Source organism: Myxine glutinosa, chromosome 4 (assembly GCF_964187855.1).
Source record: "Myxine glutinosa chromosome 4, kmMyxGlut1.1, whole genome shotgun sequence".
Classification (NCBI taxonomy): domain Eukaryota; kingdom Metazoa; phylum Chordata; class Myxini; order Myxiniformes; family Myxinidae; genus Myxine; species Myxine glutinosa.
The window spans coordinates 155,646,741-155,672,279 of record NC_136264.1 but is presented as its reverse complement, the minus strand read 5'-3'; the positions used below and the strand labels follow the sequence as shown (position 1 = coordinate 155,672,279).

The 25,539-nt window shown below is 43.1% G+C and overlaps 1 protein-coding gene across 4 annotated transcripts in view; it reads right to left on the bottom strand.

The window, feature by feature from the left end:
* Nucleotides 1-25,539, bottom strand: part of LOC137425440 (A disintegrin and metalloproteinase with thrombospondin motifs 3) — a 192,678-nt gene that overhangs the window by 130,331 nt on the left and 36,808 nt on the right. For all 4 annotated transcript variants that reach the window (XM_068113881.2, XM_068113882.2, XM_068113883.2 and 1 more), the window contains exon 5: nt 6,645-6,877. In XM_068113881.2, coding sequence (XP_067969982.2) covers nt 6,645-6,877 — 233 coding nt within the window. The remainder of the gene's footprint in view (nt 1-6,644; nt 6,878-25,539) is intronic.

The window sequence follows — 25,539 nt, the reverse complement described above, 5'->3', positions numbered from 1 at the left end:
GTGAAAGCCAGAGGCAATGCATCGTTTTATGTACAAGGTGCGTCACATGTCACGTCACCCCCTACAAGTATGACATGCATACTGTATGTACGGAATATACTGTATATTTAGGGAATGGATGTCGACACCTATATTAGCTATACAGTCACGTGAAAAGGTAAGTACACCCCATGTAAAGTTTTGACTTTTTCAACATATTTCAACATACAGCTATTTGATCTTCATTTCAACAATATTGATAGATAAAGGTGATATAATATAACAAATATCATGAAACATTTACATTTTGTAGTCCATTGAATAATTTAAATAAACATAAATGCAAATTTCGCATGTGGAAAAAGTAAGTTCACCCTCGGCTCTAATTGGTGGTATTGCCCCCTTTGGCAGAAACAACCTCAAGTAGGCGTTTCTTATAACTGTCTCCCAGTCGAAGTCAGAGACTGGGAGAAATTTTTGCCCACTCCTCCATGCAGAATTCTTTCAGCTGTGCGATGAATGAGGGGTTTCTTGCATGCACAGATCGTTTCAAATCCCCCCACAACATCTCGATGGGATTTAGATCCGGGCTTTGACTTGGCCATTCCAGAACCCTCCATTTCTCTCTTTTCAGCCATTCCTTGGTGGATTTACTGGTATGTTTAGGGTCATTGTCATGTTGCAAGGTCCACCTTCGGTTGAGCTTCAACTTTCCGACAGAAGGCCTCACATTATCCTCAAGCACCCTCTGGTACAATGAATAATTCATAGAGGATTCTATGATGGTGAGCTGCTCAGGCCCTGATGCAGCAAAGCTGCCCCAAACCATAATATTTCCACCACCATGCTTTACAATTGGTATCAGGTTATTGTGGTCAAATGCTGTCTTTGGTTTTCGCCAAACATGTCTTCTGGTACTGTGGGCAAATAGCTCTACCTTTGACTCATCTGTCCAGAGCACATTGTTCCTGAAGTGCTGGTTTTTACCGAGGTGTTCATTGGCAAACTTTAGTCTTGCCCTGATGTTCTTTCTGGACAGCAAAGGTTTCCTCCTGGCACACCTCCCATGTAGATCAAATTTGTGCAGCCTCTTTCTAATGGTAGACTCGTGCACTTTGACATCAACAGTGGCAAGAGCTTCGTGTAGGTCCCGTGATGACATTCTGGGGTTCTTAGAGACTTCTTTCAGCATCTTGTGTTCTGCTCTCGGACTGAACTTGCTGGGGCGGCCTGGCCTGAACAAGTTGGCAGTTGTTGGAATCTTCTCCACTTGTAGATGATCTTCCGGACAGTCGAATGATTGATTTCAAATTGTTTGGATATCTTTTTAAATCCCTTCCCAGACTCGTAGGCATCTATAACCTTCTTTCTGAAGGCCTCAGAGAGCTCTTTTGATCTAGGCATGGTGACGCCGCACACTTCAACAACAAAGAGCAAACCAAACTAAATGTCTGAGGTTTAAATAAGACAGGTTCCTCCAAGATCCTCTCTAATGATGTTCTCATCATTTGCACCTGAGCTGGTGCACCTGATTCTAATTTTAGGTATGTGAAGTGGTGATAAATGTAGGGGTGTACTTACTTTTTCCACATGCGAAATTTGCATTTATGTTTATTTAAATTATACAATGGACTACAAAATGTAAATGTTTCATGATATTTGTTATATTATATCACCTTTATCTATCAATATTGTTGAAATGAAGATCAAATAGCTGTATGTTGAAATATGTTGAAAAAGTCAAAACTTTACATGGGGTGTACTTACTTTTTCACATGACTGTATTTATAAATATTCCATCACATTTACATACACATAATGGCATACACAAGTGTCAAGAACGTCAGTGTATGCACCATCATTTTCATACCACAGTTTAGTGCATCTCCATGTTCTCTTTGATATTGAATTTAACATATTTTTGTTTTGGGAGATAGTTAAAAATGCATTTCGTACACCCTGCTTCACGTCATCTGCTGTGCGATTATCGGTCTTTGACACATATACTTATTGTCGCGTGCATGGCGATTAAAATCTTTCCCAGAAACGAATAGGCGAGCAAGCTTTAACTCCGAGGCACTGATAAAATGCGGACTTAATATACGCGGGGGAAGCAAGGGGAGTGGAGGGATGAAGGGTCTTACCTGTGGTCTGCCGCCAGTCCCAAACCAGCAAAAAATAACTCACACGAAAACGGATTTTAAAATGTACAAAAATAACAAAAGGATTTATGAAAAGAAAATACCGATAACAAGAAAAGCGTGACGGTTAAACTAAATTCCTATGGGATCCTCCACACCAGACCTAAACACAGACAAAGGGATAAAATAACGTTGGATAAAATAAAGATGTGTGGTTATTTAGTGGGACGTATCTCAGATAGGCTCGTGGGGTCTTGTCAGTCTGCGACCGGGTCCTGGAGGTCCGTGCACAGGAACACGCCTTGGCGTGAAGTAGGCCTCGCTGCGCCCTTGTTCTTTATGCCGCGCCTTGTCATGCTGCAGCCCAGCAGCGCTTGTCCACGCGTCGTTCCCGCCTGGAAAACTGCAGCTCTCCATCCGCGGATCTTCCACCTCACATCCACCAACAATGTCTCAGAACGCGGTATTTATATGATCAAGCTTCCCCATGCAGCGAGCAAGCTCACCGTCCACTTTGACAACCAGCACGAGAAACCCAATGAAGAGAGTAATGTCAGCGCACAGCCGTCTCCCACCAAAGTCCGGAACTAAGCGGGCCAAAAGTCATCAGCTCGTTCTTTCCTCGGCCAACCTCTCACGTCATCGGTGCTTCTCCTCCAATCCCCTCAGGCCAACACCAAAGGCTCAGCTCTCCACCACTCAACACGCAGTCCGCCTTCGTGACGCAGTCCACCTTCGTGATGCAGTCTGCCTGTCAATCAAAACCCTGTCCAATCGTGTCTCTCGATGTGTGGCTTTTCGGCCTTCCTGACCCTGTGGTGATGTCGATGGTTGCCATGCCATCGGCAGTGCTCAGAAGTGGCTTCCGGTTGGTTTTTATTGTTATTTTAAGCAGTTAATGGGCAATTCCTGCTCTACGTGTCTAATGTGGTGCCATAAGGGACAAAGGATTTAAATCACCGAGGGAATGACATACAGGGAATTAACATAATCCCTGAGCTAGTTAACATGCCCCATGAAGATACACTTTAATCCGCCATCCGGGTGAAACAAATCCCTACTTATTATATTTGTGGTGGTTCTTCTTCTTCACGACAATCGGAGCATGCTACCTATCCATGGTCTAAACTCTAAAGTAATCACTACCCCACAAACATAACAATATGTAGTACATATAGGGGTGCAACACAACTTATGTGCACATATACATATATAGTATATATATGAGGGTAATGCAACTTATGTGTATATATACAATCATATATAGTACATATATGGGGGTAATGCGACTTATGTGTACATATACATATATAGTAGATAGTGTATATGGGCAACGCGACCCTGTGCATTAGCATATGGTACAATAGCACTGTACATAAATGCTGGCAACTGCACAGTCACTTAAATTTTTCATTACAATATTAATTTGATGTTCCTATGTTGGAGGTGCTCACTTGGACATCAGTTTAAGGAGACACTAAACAAGTATATGAGTGTCCAGGAAATGGGGAATTAAAAATAACAAAATGTTCTATGTTCAGAATACTTGTCTGTAGACTACTTACTATCTATAGTCTATACTATAAGAGAGCTATTTGTCTGTCTGTGTTGCCATTTTTCTGAGATGGCTGAACAGATCTTCGTCAAACTTTCAGAGGTTCATCAGTTAGTGATGTGGAGTGTTTTGGGCAGAAAAAATATAAAAGTTCGATTATTTTTTTTATTTCAAAAAGAAAATCACTTTATGGTGCCTCCTGAGCCTTTGTAGATATATGAAAGGTAATATTAAATTATCCCCGATTAGTGTGTATGTGTGTGTAATATTATAATATTAAGTATAAAATTTCCTGAGTGGGTGTAGGGAAGTGTTTTAGGCAATGACGAAAAAATAGGAAAAAAAACAAATTGATTTCTTCAAAATGCCAACAGGATTAGAGCATCATTGGGCAACGCCGGGTACTCCTGCTAGTTTATATATACATGTATGCAGAAAAGTGAAAAGTCCACACCGTGGATTGTTCTGAGTACCTTAATCATATACCTTTTTAAATGACACTCATAGGTATGATCCAGCGAATATATTAATATAATTAGAATTTACACATTTATTAGAAGCTAGAGAAATGACCTAGGCTTCCTTATGGAAACAACAACAGAGTTGTAAGGGAACTAAAAAGGATCTCATTGAAATGTGCTGAATATGGAGGATTGCCCAGCTGTTCCATATAAAGCCCAGACCACTTCATGAAAGCCTGAGCCTTGGGCCATGAATAAAGAAAATGGTTTCCTTGGGATTTTCAACTCGACAATGTTGTGATTGAATCTCAACTGTGCTTCCTTACTGTAAAATTCTCAGTGTCAGACATGAACTGGATGAAATTACAAATCATGTCTGCTGCTTGCATCATTACTGAGATCAGTTGCTGTCGTAATGCCCCCTCCACTCCCATAGATTAGACTCATGAGAGCAAGGATTTGGCCAAAGTGTTGCACACAATGCTGTAGCTTGGTATTTTTTAAGAGGCACTGCGGAATACTTGTCAGTCTGATATCCTTGAGCTATCCTTTCAATTGACAAATCATTGCAGAAATGACAATTAAGTGTAAATTCAAGGAGTTTATGAAAGTTTATGAACTTGACAAAGACAGCATAGGTTACAGCTGTAGAAGAAAATGGTTATTTTGGTAATTAAAATTATATCAACTGATATCCAATATTATTATTCTTCTTTAATTGCAACAATTTTTCCCACGTTATGGTGGGGTTGGCTGGGGTAAGTTTGTGGCCCATGTCTTTCATGAACAAGTTGGTCAGGCTTGACGCTCGACTAACTAGTCATGGCAGCAATTTGGAATTTGCCCAGGATACTGGCAATAGCTCACCCACTCTTGATGAAGGATACCATGAGATCTTTCATGTCCAGCAATTAATGCAGGGTGTGTGGATCAGTAGTGTGGATCAATGTGGAGTAGTGTGGCTCAATGTGGGGGTAGTGGGATCAATGTGGGATCAATGTTGGGTAGTGTGGATCACTGTGGGGTAGTGAGATCAATGTGGGGGTAGTGTGGATCAATGTGGGGTAGTGTTGATCAATGTGGGATAGTGTGGATCAATGTGGGGTAGTGTGGATCAATGTGGGGTAGTGTGGATCAATGTGGGGTAGTGTGGATCAATGTGGGGTAGTGTGAATCAATGTGGGTTAGTGTGAATCAATGTGGGGTAGTGTGAATCAATGTGGGGTAGTGTGAATCAATGTGGGGTAGTGTGAATCAATGTGGGGTAGTGTGGATCAATGTGGGGTAGTGTGGATCAATGTGGGGTAGTGTGGATCAATGTGGGGTAGTGTGGATCAATGTGGGGTAGTGTGGATCAATGTGGGGTAGCGTGAATCAATGTGGGGTAGTGTGGATCAATGTGGGGTAGTGTGAATCAATGTGGGGTAGTGTGGATCAATGTGGGGTAGTGTGGATCAATGTGGGGTAGTGTGGATCAATGTGGGGTAGTGTGGATCAATGTGGGGTAGTGTGGATCAATGTGGGGTAGTGTTTATCAATGTGGGGTAGTGTTTATCAATGTGGGGTAGTGTGAATCAATGTGGGGTAGTGTGGATCAATGTGGGGTAGTGTGAATCAATGTGGGGTAGTGTGAATCAATGTGGGGTAGTGTGAATCAATGTGGGGTAGTGTGGATCAATGTGGGGTAGTGTGAATCAATGTGGGGTAGTGTGGATCAATGTGGGGTAGTGTGGATCAATGTGGGGTAGTGTGGATCAATGTGGGGTAGTGTGGATCAATGTGGGGTAGTGTGAATCAATGTGGGGTAGTGTGAATCAATGTGGGGTAGTGTGAATCAATGTGGGGTAGTTTTCTCAAGTTTTCCATGCCTGGTCTGTCCCTCATTCCTTTTATATGACTTTTCCTTCATTATTCAGTGTGTGTGTCTAGCTATTCAACCCTCACCATTTTCCCACCGCTTCCTCTTCACAACAAAGAAGAATTCCCCCAATGTGTTTGCTTCTCCCTCTGTACATTGTTGCTTTTTCTCTCATTCTGCTGCCATAGTGAGTTGTCTGAACATGTTGGGACTTTTGTTTTAACGTTGGAATGGTTGGTGGAATGGGCTGCTTGAGCAGAATTCCCCTTACCCACATCCAAATTTTCCTTGCATTTAATTGTAAAAAAAGGGAAGTGTAAATAAAGAGGAAAGAATAGGAAAAGAGCGAAGAGGGAAGGCCGAAGATTGAGAGAAAAGGACGAGGAGATGAAGAGTACAAGATAAATAAGTAATAGTGATGCACAGGTCCCAGGTTCATATCCCTAGATCGTTACCAATTTCTCTATTACTTCTAATGTCCATGGTAATTCATATAAAGTGCATTTCTGTCTTCTCGTGTCTTTGTCCTGCATGTGGTACAAGTAAAATCTCCACCATGAGCCCAGATGTCAAAATAAAAAAGCAAATGAGCAAAAGATCATTGCAAATGCAAAGGAAGGAGATTATGCGAAGCAAAACGTTATACTCACAATGTTCATAAGAGCAAGCATGTAGTTCTGGACATGTTCCTGACCATGGAAACGAACTACAGAGTGGTCTACTGTAAGAAGAACCTCGATGCTGTGTTCGGCCTCATCAGTCGCCCCCCGCCTCTGCCGAGAAGCAGTGACTGGTGCGGGAGTCAGCTCCTGAGACCACTTATCAGAGAAACCAGCGGCGAGGTCACCGAGGGTCAAAGCAAGTGGGAAATGTCCATCGGTGTCTGCAGAATGTTAGGGACATGAGGAGGGAAAGGATTCATCAATAAAAGTAGGGATTGGAATTTTCAGGGAAAAGGAAAGAGTCGCGTCGGTGAATGTAACGCAGAACGAGTGGGCGAGAAATCGAGATCACAAACTGATACTATTTGGATCCAAAATGGCACAGAACGAACAAACTAGAGGTTCCACGGAACCTAAACTCAACTGGTCTATATCAATATGGTTAGAATATGCATAATAGAACCACAAACTATATAGTTTATATGTGCTAAAAAATATGACAAAAATCGATTTTTCAATATGGCCGCCCTGCCGTGCCCATTTTGGGGCGTGCAACGCCCAAATGCAATCCCAAGCTAGTTTATGTCTTAAAGATGCTGCATAACAAGTTTCATCAAATTCAATCAATATTTGTGACTTTTAGAGCGTAGACGTCAAATTGTTTACAGACGACAGACAGACAGACAGACAGACGGACGACGGACGACGGACACTGGGTGTCAACAAAAACTCAGCTGGACATAATCCAGTTGAGTTAATAAAATTGAAAAAGTCAGCCAAGCTCAGGTGCATTAAAGGTGAGTTTCCATAACCACGACGTTGACAAAATAGACAAAAAACAAGTCAGGAGACGACGATGGTTCGCGAGTGAGCGGTATTCAATGACGAAGGACGGACTATAACCGAAACAGGCCCGGACTGGGGGGTCGGGTGCCCACGTGGCAGGTGTCGGCCCCCGACATGCGGTGTACATGCCTATTTACAAAGGGCCCCAATGCGCTGCGTGCGCAGGCCTTTAAGAGCCAGCTGTACGTAATTGCATGTGGTGCTGGCCTGGAAATGTCAAAACGAAGGTTACTGACCTTTAAATGAGATAGAAAATAATGTATAATCAGTTATGAGGTTAGTTAGCTACACAATACCGAAAATTCGGTTCGATTCCGACAACTTTGAAAATTTGACCTTTGTGACCTTCAAAGGTCAAAGGTCGAAGATTCTGAAATTTGTTGGAAAACTTGTATTTCATGATGTGTGTGATAATATAAGATCATGTACGACATTTCACCTATCACGAAGCGAACAATGTAATAAAACCATCAAAAATCGACTTTTCTAAATTTTGTGACCTTGTGACCTTGACCTTGGGGCGAAAATGAAAAATCGAGCTCCGTGGGGCTAGACACGTGACATTGGCCTAACCAAATACCGAAACCCCTGTCAGATTCCACCAAACCCCTCGGAGAAGATGTAGCTTTAACTCGATTACCCCCAAAAAGATCTTTTTGGGGCGTGGCTCCGCCCACAATGGGCGCAATACGCCCACTCTAGGCAGGACACAACTAGATCATGATATCAACCTCCCACCCAAGTTTCATCAAGATCGGATGATATCATCGGGTAGTTATGCTGCAGACAGACAGACAGACACACACCCATGACGAATATAGTGGTCACTCTGTTTGATAACTCGTGAACCAATACGACACATTCCTAACGTGAGAAGTCAAAGGGTGTATTTTCATGAAAATAGCCATGACCACAAGTCATCATCCTGATTTCTTTGAAGCCTCTGGCTGCATGTTACATCATTTCTGGAAACGTGGCTGTGCCGCTGATGCAGTGCTCCCTGTTCCCATTAAGCTGATACTCATTTTGTCAACCTCGGAAGGATGACAGGCTGAGTCAACACACCTGGTGTTATTCAACAGCACGACAGGAGCTCAAACTCAGGACCCTAAGATCTTAAGCCAGCCACCTTAACCATTAAACCAACCCGAGGCTTATGAAACAAGTAAATGAACATGAGTCGTGTTTGTGAGGACTCTCGTAATAAAGGAACAGCATCCCCTGAAACACGAGGCACTCAGCTGTGCAGCTTCTGAAGTTCACAGGAGTTCATTGGGTTGGGAAGACATATCCCTGACTTTGTAACGTCGAAAGTGCACGCTGCAATGACAAGGATGTTAATGTGGAAGAGTAAAACGAAAAGTCTGGCAATTGCTTCCACCTGGAGATTATTCTGTCTCGAGTGGGAAACTCGAACCTTATCAAGAGCTTGTGTTGTATTTGGTGTAAACGCCAAATTGGGACTGACACAATCACTGTGACAGTGACAATCACAGTGACACAAACACTGGGACTGACACAATCTGTCAATTTTCCGACCCGGATCTCAGTCAACGGAGCATCTTCTCTTCTGGACTTGGTTATGACAAACTTCCCTGAAAATGTCTGCTGCTCTTCTTCTGCTCCAATCGGCTCATCTGATCATGTGCTTGTTAAAGTGGACATCTCTCTGACCATTCTCAGAGAGCCTCCTCAGCGTCTACGAGTCTGGCATTTCACTCAGGCCAACTGGCCTGCTTCAAGCAGCCATCAATCATCTTCAAGCAGCCATCACGGTCTTCAAGCAGCCATCAATCATCTGGACTGGTCTCCCATCTCTACCGCCTCTGACATCAACTCATCCTGGGAATTCTTCCAAAGTAAATTGCTCTCTCTCATGCACAGATTTATCCCATCTCGTCTTCAGTTGTCATACCCTTCCTCCCGTCCATGGTACACGGGATCTTGTGGTGAGGCTGTTGCCCAGAAACAACTTGCTTTCGTCTCCTGGAAAGCAAATCCAACGGAAGGAAATCTCATTTCCTTTCACAAAGCCCGAAACAAGTGTGTGTCCACCCTCAGGAGAGCCAGGAAACAATATCTCTCCGTTCTCAAGACCGAACTCTCTTATCTGTCTCCCTCTTCCAAATCCTGGTGGCATCTGGTCAAATCTGTTTCTGGTGTTTGTTCCCCCTCCATCCCCTCCCTCACCTCAAACGGATACACGGCTGACTGCGCACGTGAAAAAGCTGAATGCCTCAACTCTGTGTTTGCCTCTAAATCTTGTGTCCCAAACCCATCCCTCTCTGTACCCACCGTACCCAGTCATAGCCAACTGCTCCTGGACTCTGTGTCCTTTCCTCCTGACAAGGTGGAAAGGTTTCTGTCAACCCTCGACTCTGATTCTGCAACTGGACCTGAGGGCATCAGCCCACGGGTCTTAAAATCCTGTTCTTCCGCTCTTTCACTCCCTCTCTCTGTTATCTTCACCCTCTCTTTTGCTCAAGGTCATCTGCCATCTGTTTGGAAATCAGCCAACATCACTGCTTTGCACAAAAAAGGTGCAAAAACAGATCCTAGCAACTACAGACCAATCAGCCTTCTTCCAATTATCAGCAAAGTCATGGAATCCATCATCGCTTTGGATATGAAATCTTTCCTCTTCTCTAATGGCTTGATCTCTGATCATCAATTTGGTTTCAGACCTGGTCACTCTACTCTGGACATGCTGCTTCTGCTTTCTCAACAATGGATGGAGGTCCTCAATGCCAAACAGGAAATTAGAGCTGTCTCCCTTGACATATCACGTGCCTTCGATACGGTCTGGCACCCCGCTCTGCTCACTAAACTCTCCTCCTTTGGTATCCATGGAAATCTCCACGCATGGCTGACGGACTTCCTCTCTAGTCGTAGTCAACGTGTGGCCCTGAATGGATTTCTCTCATCTCCTCTGCCTGTTCAGGCTGGAGTTCCACAAGGCAGTGTTCTGGGCCCTGTGCTTTTTCTGGTCTTCATCAATGATCTCTCCGACTCTCTTGAAAATCCTCTCTATCTCTTTGCTGATGACTCTACTCTCTGTCGCTCCATTCCTCATCCCTCAGATCGGCAGTCTGCAGCCTCCTCACTCTCTGCAGACCTGGACAAAATCACAGACTGGGCAAACAAGTGGAACATGTCTTTCAATCCTGACAAATCTCACACTCTTACGATGCCTCTCCGAAAAGACCGACTGGACAACCCTCCCATCCACTTTCTGAATAATCCTCTCCAAGAAGTTCTGTCACTCAAGCTTTTGGGTCTCACTATCTGCCATGATCTTTCCTGGGAAAACCACATTTAAAATCTGGCCTCCAAAGCCAGTCGCCGACTGGGCATCCTCCGTCGTGCGAAGTCCTTCCTTGGCACACCTGAGCTCCTCACCACATACAAGGCTTTCATCCGCAGCTCAATGGAATACTGCTCTCCCCTCTGGGCTGGTGCTCCTGCCTCACACCTAGCTCATCTTCACGCTGTTGAAACCAAAGCGTTCAGTATCATTGGAATCTCCCCCGATGAAGCCAAATCCAAGGGCCTTTCACTCACTCACAGCAGGCAGGTTGGTGGTCTTTCCGTCTTCTACCGACTCCTCTCTGGCCTTGCCCCCCCCCAGCTCTCTCTGGCCTTGCCCCCCCCCAGCTCTCTCTGACCTTGCCCCCCCAGCTCTCTCTGGGCTCTGTCCCCCAAATATTCTGACAGGTCGCACAAGATCTGCCTGCAAGCCTCTTATGGTTAAACTGCCAAAATCAAGACTCTCTGCTCACCTTCACTCCTTCATTCCTCTTTTCTCCCGCCTCTGGAACAAACTCCCTCACTCTCTTCAATCCTACTCCACCCTCCAGGTCTTTAAAACAGCTGTTCACCACCATCTCTTATCTTCCCCCATCCAAAACCTTGATCTTTTCTACCCCCGCTAATTTCACCCCAAATCCACTTTTTTGAAATACCAACTTCTGTCCTGGAAGTCCTTGGTGTCCTTGTGTTTTATACTTCTCACACCCCCCCCCCCCCTTCCCACGCCTCCTCCCCCCAAGCCCTCTCCCTCACACACATCTCCCTGCTCTCAAATGTTGTGTTTGTGTGCTTCCCCTTCTCTCCCTCGTCGTCCGCTCCCTCTTTTTATATATTTTGTTTGTCTGTTTGATTTGTTGGTGAAATAAATGTTGGTTCTTTCACGAGCCTCGATTCAGTATCCAAAAAAACAAACAAACAAAAAAAAACGCCTTCACGTCGAGTCAAATCATGCATCATGTTCACCGCCTGATACAAACGAGTCTCCTTGGAATCCTCTATGTGCCACAAATTTCATCAAATTCTCGACTTTTGTGCAAATTCATGCAGTTCAACAACTCCGATACTGCAGGTTCGCCATGTTTGCACAAAGTTCATGATGCCAGGATTCCATGTTGAAATCCCAATATAGTGTTTTTTTTGGTGTTTGTTTTTTTGTATACAAGATCGAAGCTCGTGTAAGATGGAACTTTAATCACAAAAAAAACAAACGGGCACGTAAAAAACATATATAATAAAGGGAGCGGGAGACCAGATGGGGAGAGAGAGGGAAATACAACAGTAGTGAACAGGGACATTGGGAGATCTGTGGGAGAGAGGGGGGAAGGGATGGGAAGGGTGGGTGGGGGAGGGGGTGGGAGAGGTATAAAACACATGGACACTGCAAGCACTTCCAGGAAAGAAGTTGGTATTTTAAAAAAGTGGATCTGGGGTGAATTAACTAGCGTAGAAAAGATCAAGGTTTTGGATGGGGGAAGACAAGATGGTGGTGAACAGCTGTTTTAAAGACCTGGAGGGAGGAGTGGGATTGAAGAGAGTGAGGGAGTTTGTTCCAGAGGTGGGAGAAAAGAGGAATGAAAGAGTGAAGGTGAGCAGAGAGTCTTGATTTTGGCAATTTTTTGGCAATTGGCATTTTTGGCATTTGGCATTGGCATTTTGGCAAAAATTGGCAATTTCACCAGAAGAGGGTTGCTGGCAGATCGTGTGCGACTTGTAGGAATATTTGGGAGACAGAGCCCAGAGAGAGCCGGGGGAGCAAGGCCGGAGAGGAGTCGGTAGAAGACAGAAAGACCACCAACCTGCCTGCGGTGAGTAAGTGAAAGGCCTTCAGAATCAGCTTCATCGCGAGAGATTCCAATCTTTGGTTTAAACAGCGTGAAGGCGAGCTAGGTGTGAGGCAGAACCACCAGCCCAGAGGGGAGAGTAGTATTCCATTGAGCTGCGGATGAAAGCCTTGTATGTGGTGAGGAGCTCAGGTGTGCCAAGGAAGGACTTCGCACGATGGAGGATGCCCAGTCGACGACTGGCTTTGGAGGCCAGCTTGGAAATATGATTTTCCCAAGAAAGATCATGGCAGATATTGAGACCCAAAAGCTTGAGTGACAGAACTTCTTGGAGAGGATTGTTGAGAAAGTAGATGGGAGGGTTGTCTAGAGTCTCAAGACGGTCTTTTTGGAGAGACATAGTGAGGGTGAGATTTGTCAGGATTGAAAGATATGTTCCACTTGTTTGACTTGTGTTGCTTTTGCTTTTGTCTATAATGTCCTTTTGGTTCATGTAACAATACATCAATGTCTTCTCATGTTCTTGTCATGTGATCTTTGTAATAAATAAATAAATAAAAAATTTAAAAAAAGCTCCATCATGAGCTTTAAATCATTATAAGAAGAAAAGTTACGTATAGATAAACTTATGGATACTTATAGTTATAGATAAACTAATAGTTCAAAGCATTCCAGCATTTCCATTTTAATTCAATTTCAACAAAACAAACCTTGAAGTTAACACCAAATGTTTGCATCTTTACCTCCGCCACCGAAAGTGGATGGAGGTTATGTTTTCACCCCTGTCTGTCTGTTTGTCCTTTTGTCTGTCTGTCTGTTTGTTTCTCTGTGAACAAGATATCTCAAAAAGTTGTGGATAGATTCGGACGAAATTTGGCGGAGAGGTTGTGCATGTGACAAGGATGAAATGTTTACATTTTGGTGAAGATTCGGATCCGGCTACTAGAAATTTTAAAGTGATTCTTCACCATTGGGAGAAGGGGCCAAAAACGATACATAGCAGGATATCTCAAAACGTTAAGGATGGATTTGGACCAAACTTGGTGGACCGGTTGGGTGTGTGACAAGGAAGAGTTGATTCAATTTTGGTGAAGATTCGAATCCGCATCCAGATCAGATAATTTTTTTAAGTGATTCTTTACCATTGGGAGATTAGGCTAAAACTGATATATAGTAGGATATCTCAAAAGGTTATGGACGAATTTGGACGAACAGGTCAGGTGTGTGATAAGACCAAACAATTCGATTTTGGTGAAGATCTGAATATGGAATCAGATACGATAATTATTTAAGTTTTAAGTGATTCTTCACCATTGACAGATCGGGCAAAAATCGATATAACATATTATATTTCAAAAAGTTATGGACGAGTTGTGACTAAACTTGGTGAATGAGTTGGTTAGGTGACGAGAACAAGCCGATTAGATGTAGGCTCAGGTCCGAATCCAGATCCTGCTATCAGTGGGATACAAAACAAACTGTTCGGCCTGGCGGAGGGATTTGGTCGACCGAGTGTTGTTGTGGTTGGAAACTTTATTTATTTAGTGAACAGGACAACTTTGCTATCCCAAAACAATCCACAGTTCAGATCCTGTTCATTGTGTCATCAATATTTTCATTATGTTTCACGTCACTATGTCATAAATATAATATTTTAAGTAAGGTACATACAAGCTCCACAATGCGCGTACAGACATGGACCGTCATTACGGGAAACTCGATCCAAGATCGCCTGACCACCTGATTTTACAGTCACAGTGACCACTGACTAACGGGGGAATAGCAAAGCAGTGCAAATTCTGCACCATCAGCCCTCCTTACATACATCAGGTTTTTCTCAGTCAATATTTGGCAAGTGAGGTTCAAAGCTCATGCTGGCAATGGGAAGGGGTTTTGCTGGAAAGAGCAAGTTTAAACTAGAGGTGCCACCGTTGTGCCACTCTGGTTCAATAGAGCCTTTTAAGAAAATATTACAAGTCTACAGCTCTGCACACAGATGGAGTAATAGCCCTTGGTGCAACACCTTGTATTATAGCTGCAAGGGCATATTTTAGAGAAACATTTTGTTCAATATACCTTGAGTCTGCCACGTCATTGAATGCTGAAATGTGTGTGAGTGTTTGTGTGCTTTTCCTCCACATCTTTTTTGTGTTGTTTAGGAGACCTGAAGTAGTTTTAAAGTATGAGATGTGCCTGTTGGTTTACAAATTGCCTTCCGAAACAATGGCAAACTAGAACGGCACTCGGTAGAGCACATACCTCCACCAGGCTGAACAGTTTACATTTTGTATCGCACTGATAGATCGGATCTGGATTTGGACCTGAACCAAAATCTAATCGGCTTGTTCTTGTCAGTTGTCACTTACACAACTCATCCACCAAGTTTTGTCATAACTCATCCACAACTTTTTGAAATATCATGATATATATCGGTTTTAGTCCTATCACTCAATGGTGAAGAATCACTTTTAAAAAATTCTCAGATGCAGATGCGGATCCAGATCTTCCCCAAAACCTAATCAATTCACCATTCTTCCTTGTCACCCCCCCCCCCCCCCAACATGTCCGCCAAGTTTCGTCCGAATCTGTCCACAACTTTTTGAGATATCGTGCTATATATTGTTGTTTCTCCTATCTCTCAATGATGAAGAATTACTTTAAAAAAAAATTCAGATCCAGATCTTCACTAAAATCGAATCATTTCGTCCTTGTCACATACCCAACCTCTCCACCAAGTTTCATCTGAATCCGTCGACAACCTTTTGAGATATCTTGTTCACAGACAGACAAACAGACAGGGGTGACATCATAACCTCCATCCACCCTCAATCATCCCATATAACAGCAGTGGGTAGGGAAATAACAACCTAATATTTTTGAAAGCCACCATGGGATCTTTAAAATGTACAAGCAAGTGCTAGAGGATGGGACAAAATGGCTTAATGCCTCCTGGGAAAGAACTCTGTACTCCATGATGCAAGACACCAGGGCGATTGTTTGCAATTCAATGTTATTCTCTCAGATATCAAACCAAGATTAAGCAACTTAAAGGTTAGTATACTCCAACCTGAGTTATCCTGTCTGTCCAAATACTGGAATACACTGTTCAAAACAAAACGTAGATTGGAATTTGTTTATATTCTGGCCACAAGGAATTGTAGAGGTATTCTCGAAATATTCACAGTTTGCTTCATTTCAACCTCCCCGACATTCATATTCATACAAAACAACTGTAAGTAGACGTCAAAGTTGTTGTGCGCAAGTTTTGCGTGGCATCGTCAACGCAAAAGGTAAAACTGAAAGGTAAAAAAGGTAAAACAAAAAGTAAAACGCAGCATTGTAAGAACAGCAATCAAAGAGATTACTGATTGATAAGAAATCATGTGACTTTAGGAAGAAAAACAACATTTGTAAACCTTTACAAGATTGAGAGCATTAGGTCAGCTGGGTCTCTTCAATCATCTCATATAGCAGTTTAACTCAAAACATTTACACAGTAATACTTGTTTGTAGAACATCCTTAGATCCAAGTGACGAATGAAAGTACAAAACTAATTGTAAATATTTTTATAAAACAAGAGTGAAAAGCAATAAGCCGACAATTATGTCATCCGGGTCATTTCATGATCTATTAAACGTCCATTCGATTTGTTTTGTCGACTATCATGGTGCAAACGCAGGAACAGTATTTGGGATGTTCAATCACAGACTTGTACAAATGTTTATTATTGCAAAGCAGCATGGCATTACATTTAAAACATGCCTGAGAATAATACAGCCGGCACAGACTGCTGACTCTGCAAACTTTGTGGTGGAGCGGAAACGTTTGCAGGGCACTTATGGCATCTGGCAATTATCATGAAAGATTGAAATGATACATCATAATAACACGAATGTACCGGCAATTTGCACTTGTAAATATTATGCTAAATAATAACAATAAAGTATCAATAATAAACCCATATCCTCAACTCAAATTAGTCTTAAAACCTTCAAGAATCCTGGCTTTGCTGAGTTTATCAACACTAATTAGTACTCGCTCCCTGCAGGAGAGAATTATGGTGTCAGTGAAATATCCTGCACAATGTCATGTGTAACGCCCCCCCCCCCCTCACTTCATAAAAATTCCATTTGTATCCTCCCTCTTCCCCCTCCCTTCATTATTAGAAAATGTATTGTACTGCTACCTACACCCTTGGGAAAACTGTGGGTGTGCTCCCATTCCCCTTTATAAAAATTCTGGTTGCACCCCTCCTTTTTATAAAAAGTGCCCCCTGACCCCTTCTAAAAATTCTCGTTGACCCCCTCCTTTTTATAAAAAGTGCCCCCTGACCCCTTCTAAAAATTCTGGTTGCATCCTCTACCCCCTTATAAAAATTCTGGCTGCACCCTCTTCCCCCTTCTGAAAATTCTGGTTGCATCCTCTACCCCCTTATAAAAATTCTGGTTGCACCCTCTTCCCCCTTATAAAAATTCTGGTTGCATCCTCTACCCCCTTATAAAAATTCTGGTTGCATCCTCTACCCCCTTATAAAAATTCTGGTTGCACCCTCTTCCCCCTTATAAAAATTCTGGTTGCATCCTCTACCCCCTTATAAAAATTCTGGTTGCACCCTCTTCCCTCTTCTGAAAATTCTGGTTGCATCCTCTACCCCCTTATAAAAATTCTGGTTGCATCCTCTACCCCCTTATAAAAATTCTGGTTGCACCCTCTTCCCCCTTCTGAAAATTCTGGTTGCACCCTCTTCCCCCTTTTGAAAATTCTGGTTGCACCCCCTCCTTTTTATAAAAAGTGCTCCCTGAGCCCTTATAAAATTCTGGTTGCAGCCCTCATTTATATTTAAAAATAGTGTCACCCACCCCATTATAAAATTGTGGTTGCACCCTCTTCCCCCTTTTGAAAATTCTGGTTGCACCCCTTCCTTTTTATAAAAAGTGCTCCCTGAGCCCTTATAAAATTCTGGTTGCACCCCTCATTTATATAAAAAAGTGTCACCCACCCCATTATAAAATTGTGGTTGCACCCTCTTCCCCCTTATAAAAATTATGGTTGCACCCCCTCCTTTTTATAAAAAGTGCTCCCTGAGCCCTTATAGAAATTCTGCTTGCACCCTTTTCCCCCTTATAAACATTCTGGTTGCACCCCCTCCTTTACATAAAAAAGTGCCACCCACCCCCATTATAAAATTCTGGTTGCACCCTCTTCTCCCTTATAAAAATTATGGTTGCACCCCCTCCTTTTTATAAAAAGTGCTCTCTGAGCCCTTATAGAAATTGTGGTTGCACCCTCTTCTCCCTTATAAAAATTATGGTTGCACCCCCTCCTTTTTATAAAAAGTGCCACCCACCACATTATAAAATTCTGGTTGCACCCCCTCCTTTTTATAAAAACTGCCACCCACCCCATTATAAAATTCTGGTTGCACCCTCTTCTCCCTTGTAATAATTTTGGTTGCATCCCTTCTTTTTATAAAAGGTGCACCCTCTTCCCCCTTGCATAAATGCTGGTTGCGCCTTTATATTCTAATTTGACCTGGACTAATATTCATACAACACTTTGCCTTTTGTCCGGATCATCTTCCCCATCCTCAGGTTGTAAATGGCCAATTGTAATTGTGTCCATGCTCGGTTTACAGGTACTCTTGAGCACGTATAGTATACAAAACTTGGTGGAGATCAGCCAAGCTGTTTTCGATTCTATAAGGTTCTTACATCCTTCCCTCCAGAGAATTGGCATATTTCATGCAAAGCGGCAGCATTCCTTCGGGACCAGGGACCCACATTCCCAGAGCAAAGCCCAAAATGAATGAGATTGACTGGGCTTGTCTGCCACATTAATCCGGCTGGAAGAGAGCACATTCCGTGCGTGGCTTTTCTGTCGCATTGATTCTACCGAGGCAATCCTAAGAGCTGGTTGTGCACAGGTGCCTGCTGGGGTTTACCTGACCTCAGAAGAGGAGAACTGCACCCCAAACAAATCAGCTATAGGACATGCTCCTTGATGCACTCTGAGACAGAGATTCTTCCTGCTTCCATAAAGACAAAATGGGCCAAAAGGAAATGATCCAAGTGCGTTCTAAAAATCTAAATGTTGTCTTCTCTGTTGCACGTTAAACATTTCACTTTATGCAGAAACTGCGTATACAACAATACAAGCCTCAATTGATTTATATTCTGTTTTGGGTTAGAGTACAGAAGCAGCCAGTGTACCTGGATAATCACAAATTATTATTTTTTGTATACAAAGTCAAGTCTCGTGGAAGAGCTAGAAGGATCAGGAAGCAACAGAACAAAAGGAACAGCAGAAAGAGGGGGGAATTGCCAACAGCATCCATAACATGTGAATCAGCGAAAAACTTGGTCAGGAATTATTGGAAATTTTCCTGTCTACATTATAATAACATTTATTTTTGCAATCCTTTAAAGTTCCATGGAATAAAGTAAAATTGGCAATGGCAACCGAGGTCAAGGGTAAATAGCTCGGCTTTTTCCTCATGGTTTGACATGGCGAAAGGTCCTCAGAATATATTGGGAAAATAACATGCGATAGTCAACAAGGTCAACTGGAATTCAAGTTTTGTTGAACCCCTGGAATGGTGCAGGGCATGTCAAACATTTTCCATTGTATAAGTACGTACATATCAGATGATCTTTAGTGCTGATAAATAACACGAGTCCTTTGCAAATATTAATTTTTTTTTTTGTTCATCTTCCGCATTTCCATTTATGTGGGTGCGGCCTAGTGGTATCAAGCTTGTATAGCTGCTGATCCGCATAGCTTCTGCTACCCCACCTTTTGTGCACAATGTTGAGAATCTATTGACTTTTAAAAACCGTTCTTCCACTTGTCTTTCAAAGAGTACGTTCAGAAAGCAATTCTGGTGAAACATTCAGCAATGGAGTTCAGAAAGTTGGAAAGCCCAATCAAAACCCTTCCAAAGCCACCCATGTGTTCCATACTGGCAAAAGAAAAGACAGCAAAGTTTGGACACGGATGGTAGGCTTTTCACATGGCAGCTCGCACTGGCACGGGTGATGAGTTGGTGTGCAAAACCTGGCAAATGTAAAGGGGGAGCTTTGGGTACATGGCCATGGTGAAGCAGGCACGTAATGACACTAAGGAGGACACACTGAGATCGGCACAGCTTCAGTTGGTATTCCGTCGACCTGACACAGTCCAAGTATATTTACCAAAGCAAGTTCAAGTGTCTGTCACGTGAGCTAGGCAATTTCCTGAGCAAATAAAAAAGGTTAGCCATGATCCACAACCACTCAGCGGAGTCACGACCATTGAGAGGTGAATGTGACGTGTGAAGAAGGCAAGGCTTGGCCTTCTACTTGTACTTTGAACGTTCTGTCAAAAGGGTCAGGCCAGAAAGGATGATTTTCTTAGTGGTGTCACCACAGCAACAAGAGTACGAATTCTCTTCAGATGCAGTTGTGCAAAATGTCACAGAGAGAAGTGAAGTGGCTTGTAGGCCTAGGCTTGGCTGGCCACAGCATTGACTTAGCTGGCTTCCCAACAGTGTGAGAAATGGCCAAGAGCACAGTCTCTTCAGAAGAGGGTTAAAGAAATAAGGTATGAATCTATGGATCGAGCCAAATGTTATAGGTTTTGAAAATCGTTCGGCTTAAACACTAGTTTCGTACAAACTGCAAAAAATACTGGGCTCAAGCTAGGTCCTCGTTGAATGTTGCACTTGGATCTAGGCAATCCGAACAATATATCGCAACATTCACAAAAGCCTCGGCAAAGTACATTCATCAAAATGATGTGCAAGAAGATATTGGGAAATTATCTGACAAAGCAGCACATGAAAACAAAGGATTAGGGGGTGACGGAAATAGTCGGGAGAGTTGCAGACCAGCTGGGTAGAATGCTGATTAGCTCTGGCTAGCTAGCATTGCGCCTAAAGGCCTAAGTCAATGGTATACAACAACAACAACAACAACAACAACAGGCATTTTAAGGCCGTTTTCCCTGCTAGAGCAGGGGTTAGCCTTGCGGGCCCCATGACAATCTTCTCCATTTTGCCCTATTTTCTACATCTCCCCTTGTTGGAGGATCTCCATCTTGGAGGATACCATCTCCCCAAGCAGTTTCCTTGCCCACATTTCTTCTTCCACCATCTTTAGCCAAGTCTTTCTCGGTCTTCCCCGTCCTCTACTTCCTTCTACATTCATTTCCATTACGATTCTCAACCAGTCACTTTCATCCTTCCTCAACACATGACCAAACCATCTCAACCTGTTCCTCTTCACAGCATCCATCACAGGCTCTATTCCCATCATCTTTCGCAATTCATCATTTGTCTTCCTCTCTCTCAACGATACTCCGCACATCCACCGAACCATTCACATTTCCACCCTTTCCAGCCTTCGTTTCTCCTCTACGTTCATTACCCATGTTTCACTTCAATAAATCATAACACTTCTCACACATGCAGCATACACCTTTCCCTTCAGTTTTAAAGAACCCTCCCCTCCTCGTCAGCACGCCACTCAGTTCCCGAAACTTCTTCAATGCACATCTCACTCTAGCAACCATTGCCGAGTCTGATCCACCTTCTCCATCCAGCATGTCTCCTCGGTAGCAAAATCTTTTCACACCTTCCAGCTTCACGCCATCTCCAAGATCCAACTCAACATTTCCTCCATCTGCAGCTCCCTCTGTGCACACCTTACACTTGAATGTAGCTGCCACACTGGTTAATGACCCTCTCAAACCACTACATTTTTGATGAACCCACCCAGCGCACATTGTACATTGAATGGAGTTCACTCCGACACCCTTCCTGCACACAGCACACAGCCACTTCCCAGTTCTTTCCACCTCACCACATGCTTTACCACTTGCCATCACCTTTGTCTTTCCGATATTCATCTTCAGACCTTTTGCCTCCATTCAATCTTTCCACTTGTTTATCTTCTCCTTCAGTACATCCATACTCTCCCCAATCAACACCAGATCATCTGCATACAACAACTCCCACGGTAAACCCTCCTTTACGTTCCGAGCCAGCACCACCATCACAGCTACAAATAGTAGTGGACTTAGTACCGACCCCTGAGGCACTCCCACCTTCACCTCAAACTCACCACTGTTCCCGTCCTTCGTCTTTACAGCTCTCTCGTACATTGCCATCACTAATCTGATCAACCATTCCTCCACTCCTAACTTCCTCAATGCCCATGTCACTACTTCATGTGGAACCCTATTGAATGCTTTCTCCAGATCAACAAACCCAAGAAACAACTTCTTTCTCTTCTCCATGTACTTCTCCTGCAACGGCGTTACAATAAAGAGCGTGTGTCGTTCCTCTTCCTGGCATAAATCCAAACTGCATTTCGTCGATCGTCACTTTCTTCCTTATTCTCTTCTCTAACACCCTTTCCAATACCTTCATTCCTTGCTCCAATAACTTTATCGCTCGGTATGAGCCACACTCCAGAGGGTCACCTTTCCCCTTGTATAGAGGGATGAGGGTACTCAATTGCCAATCCACTGGAATGCAGCCTTCTTTCACCACCAGATTACAGATCTCTGTCATTCTCTTAACACCCCGACTTCCTGATCCCTTCAACATATCTCCCACAACTCCAGTCGGCCCTCCTGCTTTTCTACTCATTGCTTTTATCGCTTCCTCAACTTCCTTCTCAGTTATCTTCTCTGCCGGTCCTAAAACTGAGTTACTCTCTATGTTGCCATCCCATTCATTCTCTATATTCAACAGCATTTCCATATAGCTCTTCCATCTTCCTTTAATTCCATCTGGGTCCACAACGATTTGCCCCACTTCATCCTTCAAGCAACTCACCCCCATCACATCACACCTCTCTTTCGCTATCTGCTTGGCAATCCTGAATACCGCTGTCTGACCCTCTTCTGAATCCAAGCGTTCTCCGAACATTTTCCTACATGCCTCCTGCGCCTTTGCTGCCTCTTTCTTTGCAGCCTTCTTGGCTGCCTTATAACCTTCATGCTCTGCCTTTTCTGCCCCTGTACCCTTCGCCTTCTGCCACTCCTTGAACTTCCTCCTCTTCTCGTCAATCCTCTTTCCAACTTCATCATCCCACCACCATGTTTCCGAGTGCCTCGGTGGTCCTTTTGTCCATCCACATACCTCACCAATGGCTCCCAACAGAGCTTCTTCTGACCAATACTTCCACCACTTCTCCAGATCTCCCTGTCATTGTCCCTACATTCCATGTCCCAAACCTCAGAAACCGATCTCCACATGGGGCATCAGACGTTTCGTCATCATAAATGGAGTGATTTCCACCCTTGCTTCGATCTGGTTCCCCACCTTGATTTTTGACGAGAGGGGGTGAGGACCCCCCAAGTTCTAGTTCTGACATGACTTTTTTCCATCCTAAAAGAAGGTACCTCGGTGCTTTGTGTTCGAAACTTTTTGGAGCTGCACTTTTATTGTTTTCAATAGTCTAGGCTCGTGGATCAGATGGAACTCAATACCTTAGGACTTCTACAAGTAACTCAATCCTTCTTCTTGAGGATGTATTTCTTCTCGGTCCTCGTTCTCCCATTCAGTTAAGCTGCCCTCTTCCTACCCACTCCAATGTTTCTGCTCCTCTGTCATTCTCCATATTGTTTTATATTTCTAGATACCACATTTTATAATTCTGTTCCCTTTTCGTTGCAATTATTAGACTCGCCCCGAAGGGGATGCAAGATTATTGTAATGCCTCTGTCTGTCTGTCTGTCTGTCCGTGTCGATATATTTTCGCTTTAAAAATGGCTTTCTCTGCAACCGATGGATGCAAAACTTTAAACATAGAAGGGACTTGTCATGGGAATATTTTATTGCTAACTCTGACGTCATAGGTCACAGGGTTATAGGAGCCATATTGGATTAAATGAAAAGAATTGGACATCATTTTCTCCAAAACTGCTTAACGAAACAAATTGAAACTAGACATATATCGTCAATTCCCCATGGGGTAGAAAAAGTAACAACGATTACCTCATCAGTGAAGTGGTATTCCAGCCATCATTGGTTGAATACAAGTAATTTTCAAAAAAATCTGAAACTTCCTGTATCTGAAATATGACCTGATGTAAGTGAAGAATTAAATTTATGACATTCATAACCCATACCAAGAAACTATGTGACATAATAGGTAGGGTGCATGGATGATATGGGAATATGGGCCATAATAGCAGTGGGCCATAATGTGTTCAGTTGACGATTGTATTTTTGTTCAGAATGAACGCTTGAGGTGAGACTATACACTCCAGGATTCCCGTTCTAGTTGTAGCTGTATCGTCTTCCATTTTGATTTATGTTGTCACATCTTCTATTTGCACCTATTCATCGAAGTACTTTACAAGATGAGTTGGGGATATCTTTTCTGATTTGTTTTCTTTCTACTCTTGCAGAACTTGGATCCCATCATCAGTTGAGGTTTGTACATGTGTGGAAAATCCTATTTATGTGCACCTGGACACAGTGACACCACCGCCTTCTTCTCACCTTGGCAGGTAGGTAATCTGGATTATTGTTTTTATTGAATATTTTTTGGAGAGTAAGCAGTTTCCTTGTTTCGGTATTCAGCTTGTTGATTTGTGATTGGGTCCAGTTTACTATACGGCAATTGAATTGGAACACTGGCACCTGTGAGCTGCTTTACAGCTTTCACTTGTTTCTTTGGGAGAGATATTTTCAGGATGACCAATGTTCTGTACATGTATTCCTTGGCAATTCTCTTACACATTTGTTCGTGACAGATTTGGTGGCCTTGTCGTATCTCCTCACAATATTTGTATGAAGCTTTGTTTTGCACTATTGTACAATTGTTGTTCTTAGGGTACATTGTATGTTGGTTTTTTGTTTATTTTCCTGCTTTGAACATGCATTTGGGACATTTGTCGAGTCTGAATTCCGTTTCAATGTATTGGGCATACCATTCCACCAGCTTCAGCTGTTCTGTTTGATTTTCATGATTTGCCACAAAAGTTTTTAAGGTCATCCATGTATAGGAGGTGTGTGACTGTTTGTTCCGTTTGACTTCCTCCTGTTGCTGAAGGTTATATTGTATCCATGTCCTTGGTCATTGATCTTGCTTCAGAGATCCAGAGTGAAGTGGAACAGAATGGAGGAGAGGCCATCTCCCTGGAGGATACCCTGAGGTATTTTAACATCAGTCATTTGATTATTTTTTCCGGCTAATGTAGTAGCAACACTGTGCTCCATCATTGCATTGCGTATCTCAGTAATACATATATTTTGGGGTCAATTTTGTTTAATTACATGCGTTGTATGATCTGTGAATGTGGGACGCTGTTCAATGCCTTCTTGTTGGCAATTTTTTTCAGTTGTCACAGATAGTCTTGTTGAACAACAGGTAGTAAGTTCTGCATCCTTTTTGTTCTCTTTCCAGGAATTTTTGTTCTGCTAAATGGTGATATATATCTTCTGTGATTATTCTTGTTAAGAGCTTGTGTTGTCAGTAGGCGTTATTGGTTAATATTTTTGAGCCAGTTGTGTTTCTTTGGAAATGGAGATGACAAAGGTGTTGCCCTATGTGAGCCACTCATCTATTTATCTACCCTCCTCAGATGAGTTCAGTAATGCTTCAGTGTAGTGCATGTGGAGAGCATCAGGTTTCCTTCTCCAGAAATCTGTTACTTCAGCTCAAAAGAAAACTCCTTTCCGGATGGCCGAGAAGTATGCAGACTCGCCTCGAAGCTGTCCAGCCTTGGTTCAAATTCCGACCGTGCTAAAAACTGTCATCCCAGTGTTTCATAGACAGGGTGATTTATCAATGTAAAACGGGCATCCCATCTGCCAACATTAGCTGGTGACCATTAAAGATCCCAAGGTGTCCTTCATGAAGAGAAGACGAGCTATCGCCGACACCCTGGCCAAATTCCAAATTCCTGCCCGAACTACTGCTGTGAAAGCAATGGCAAAACACAGTATAACCTT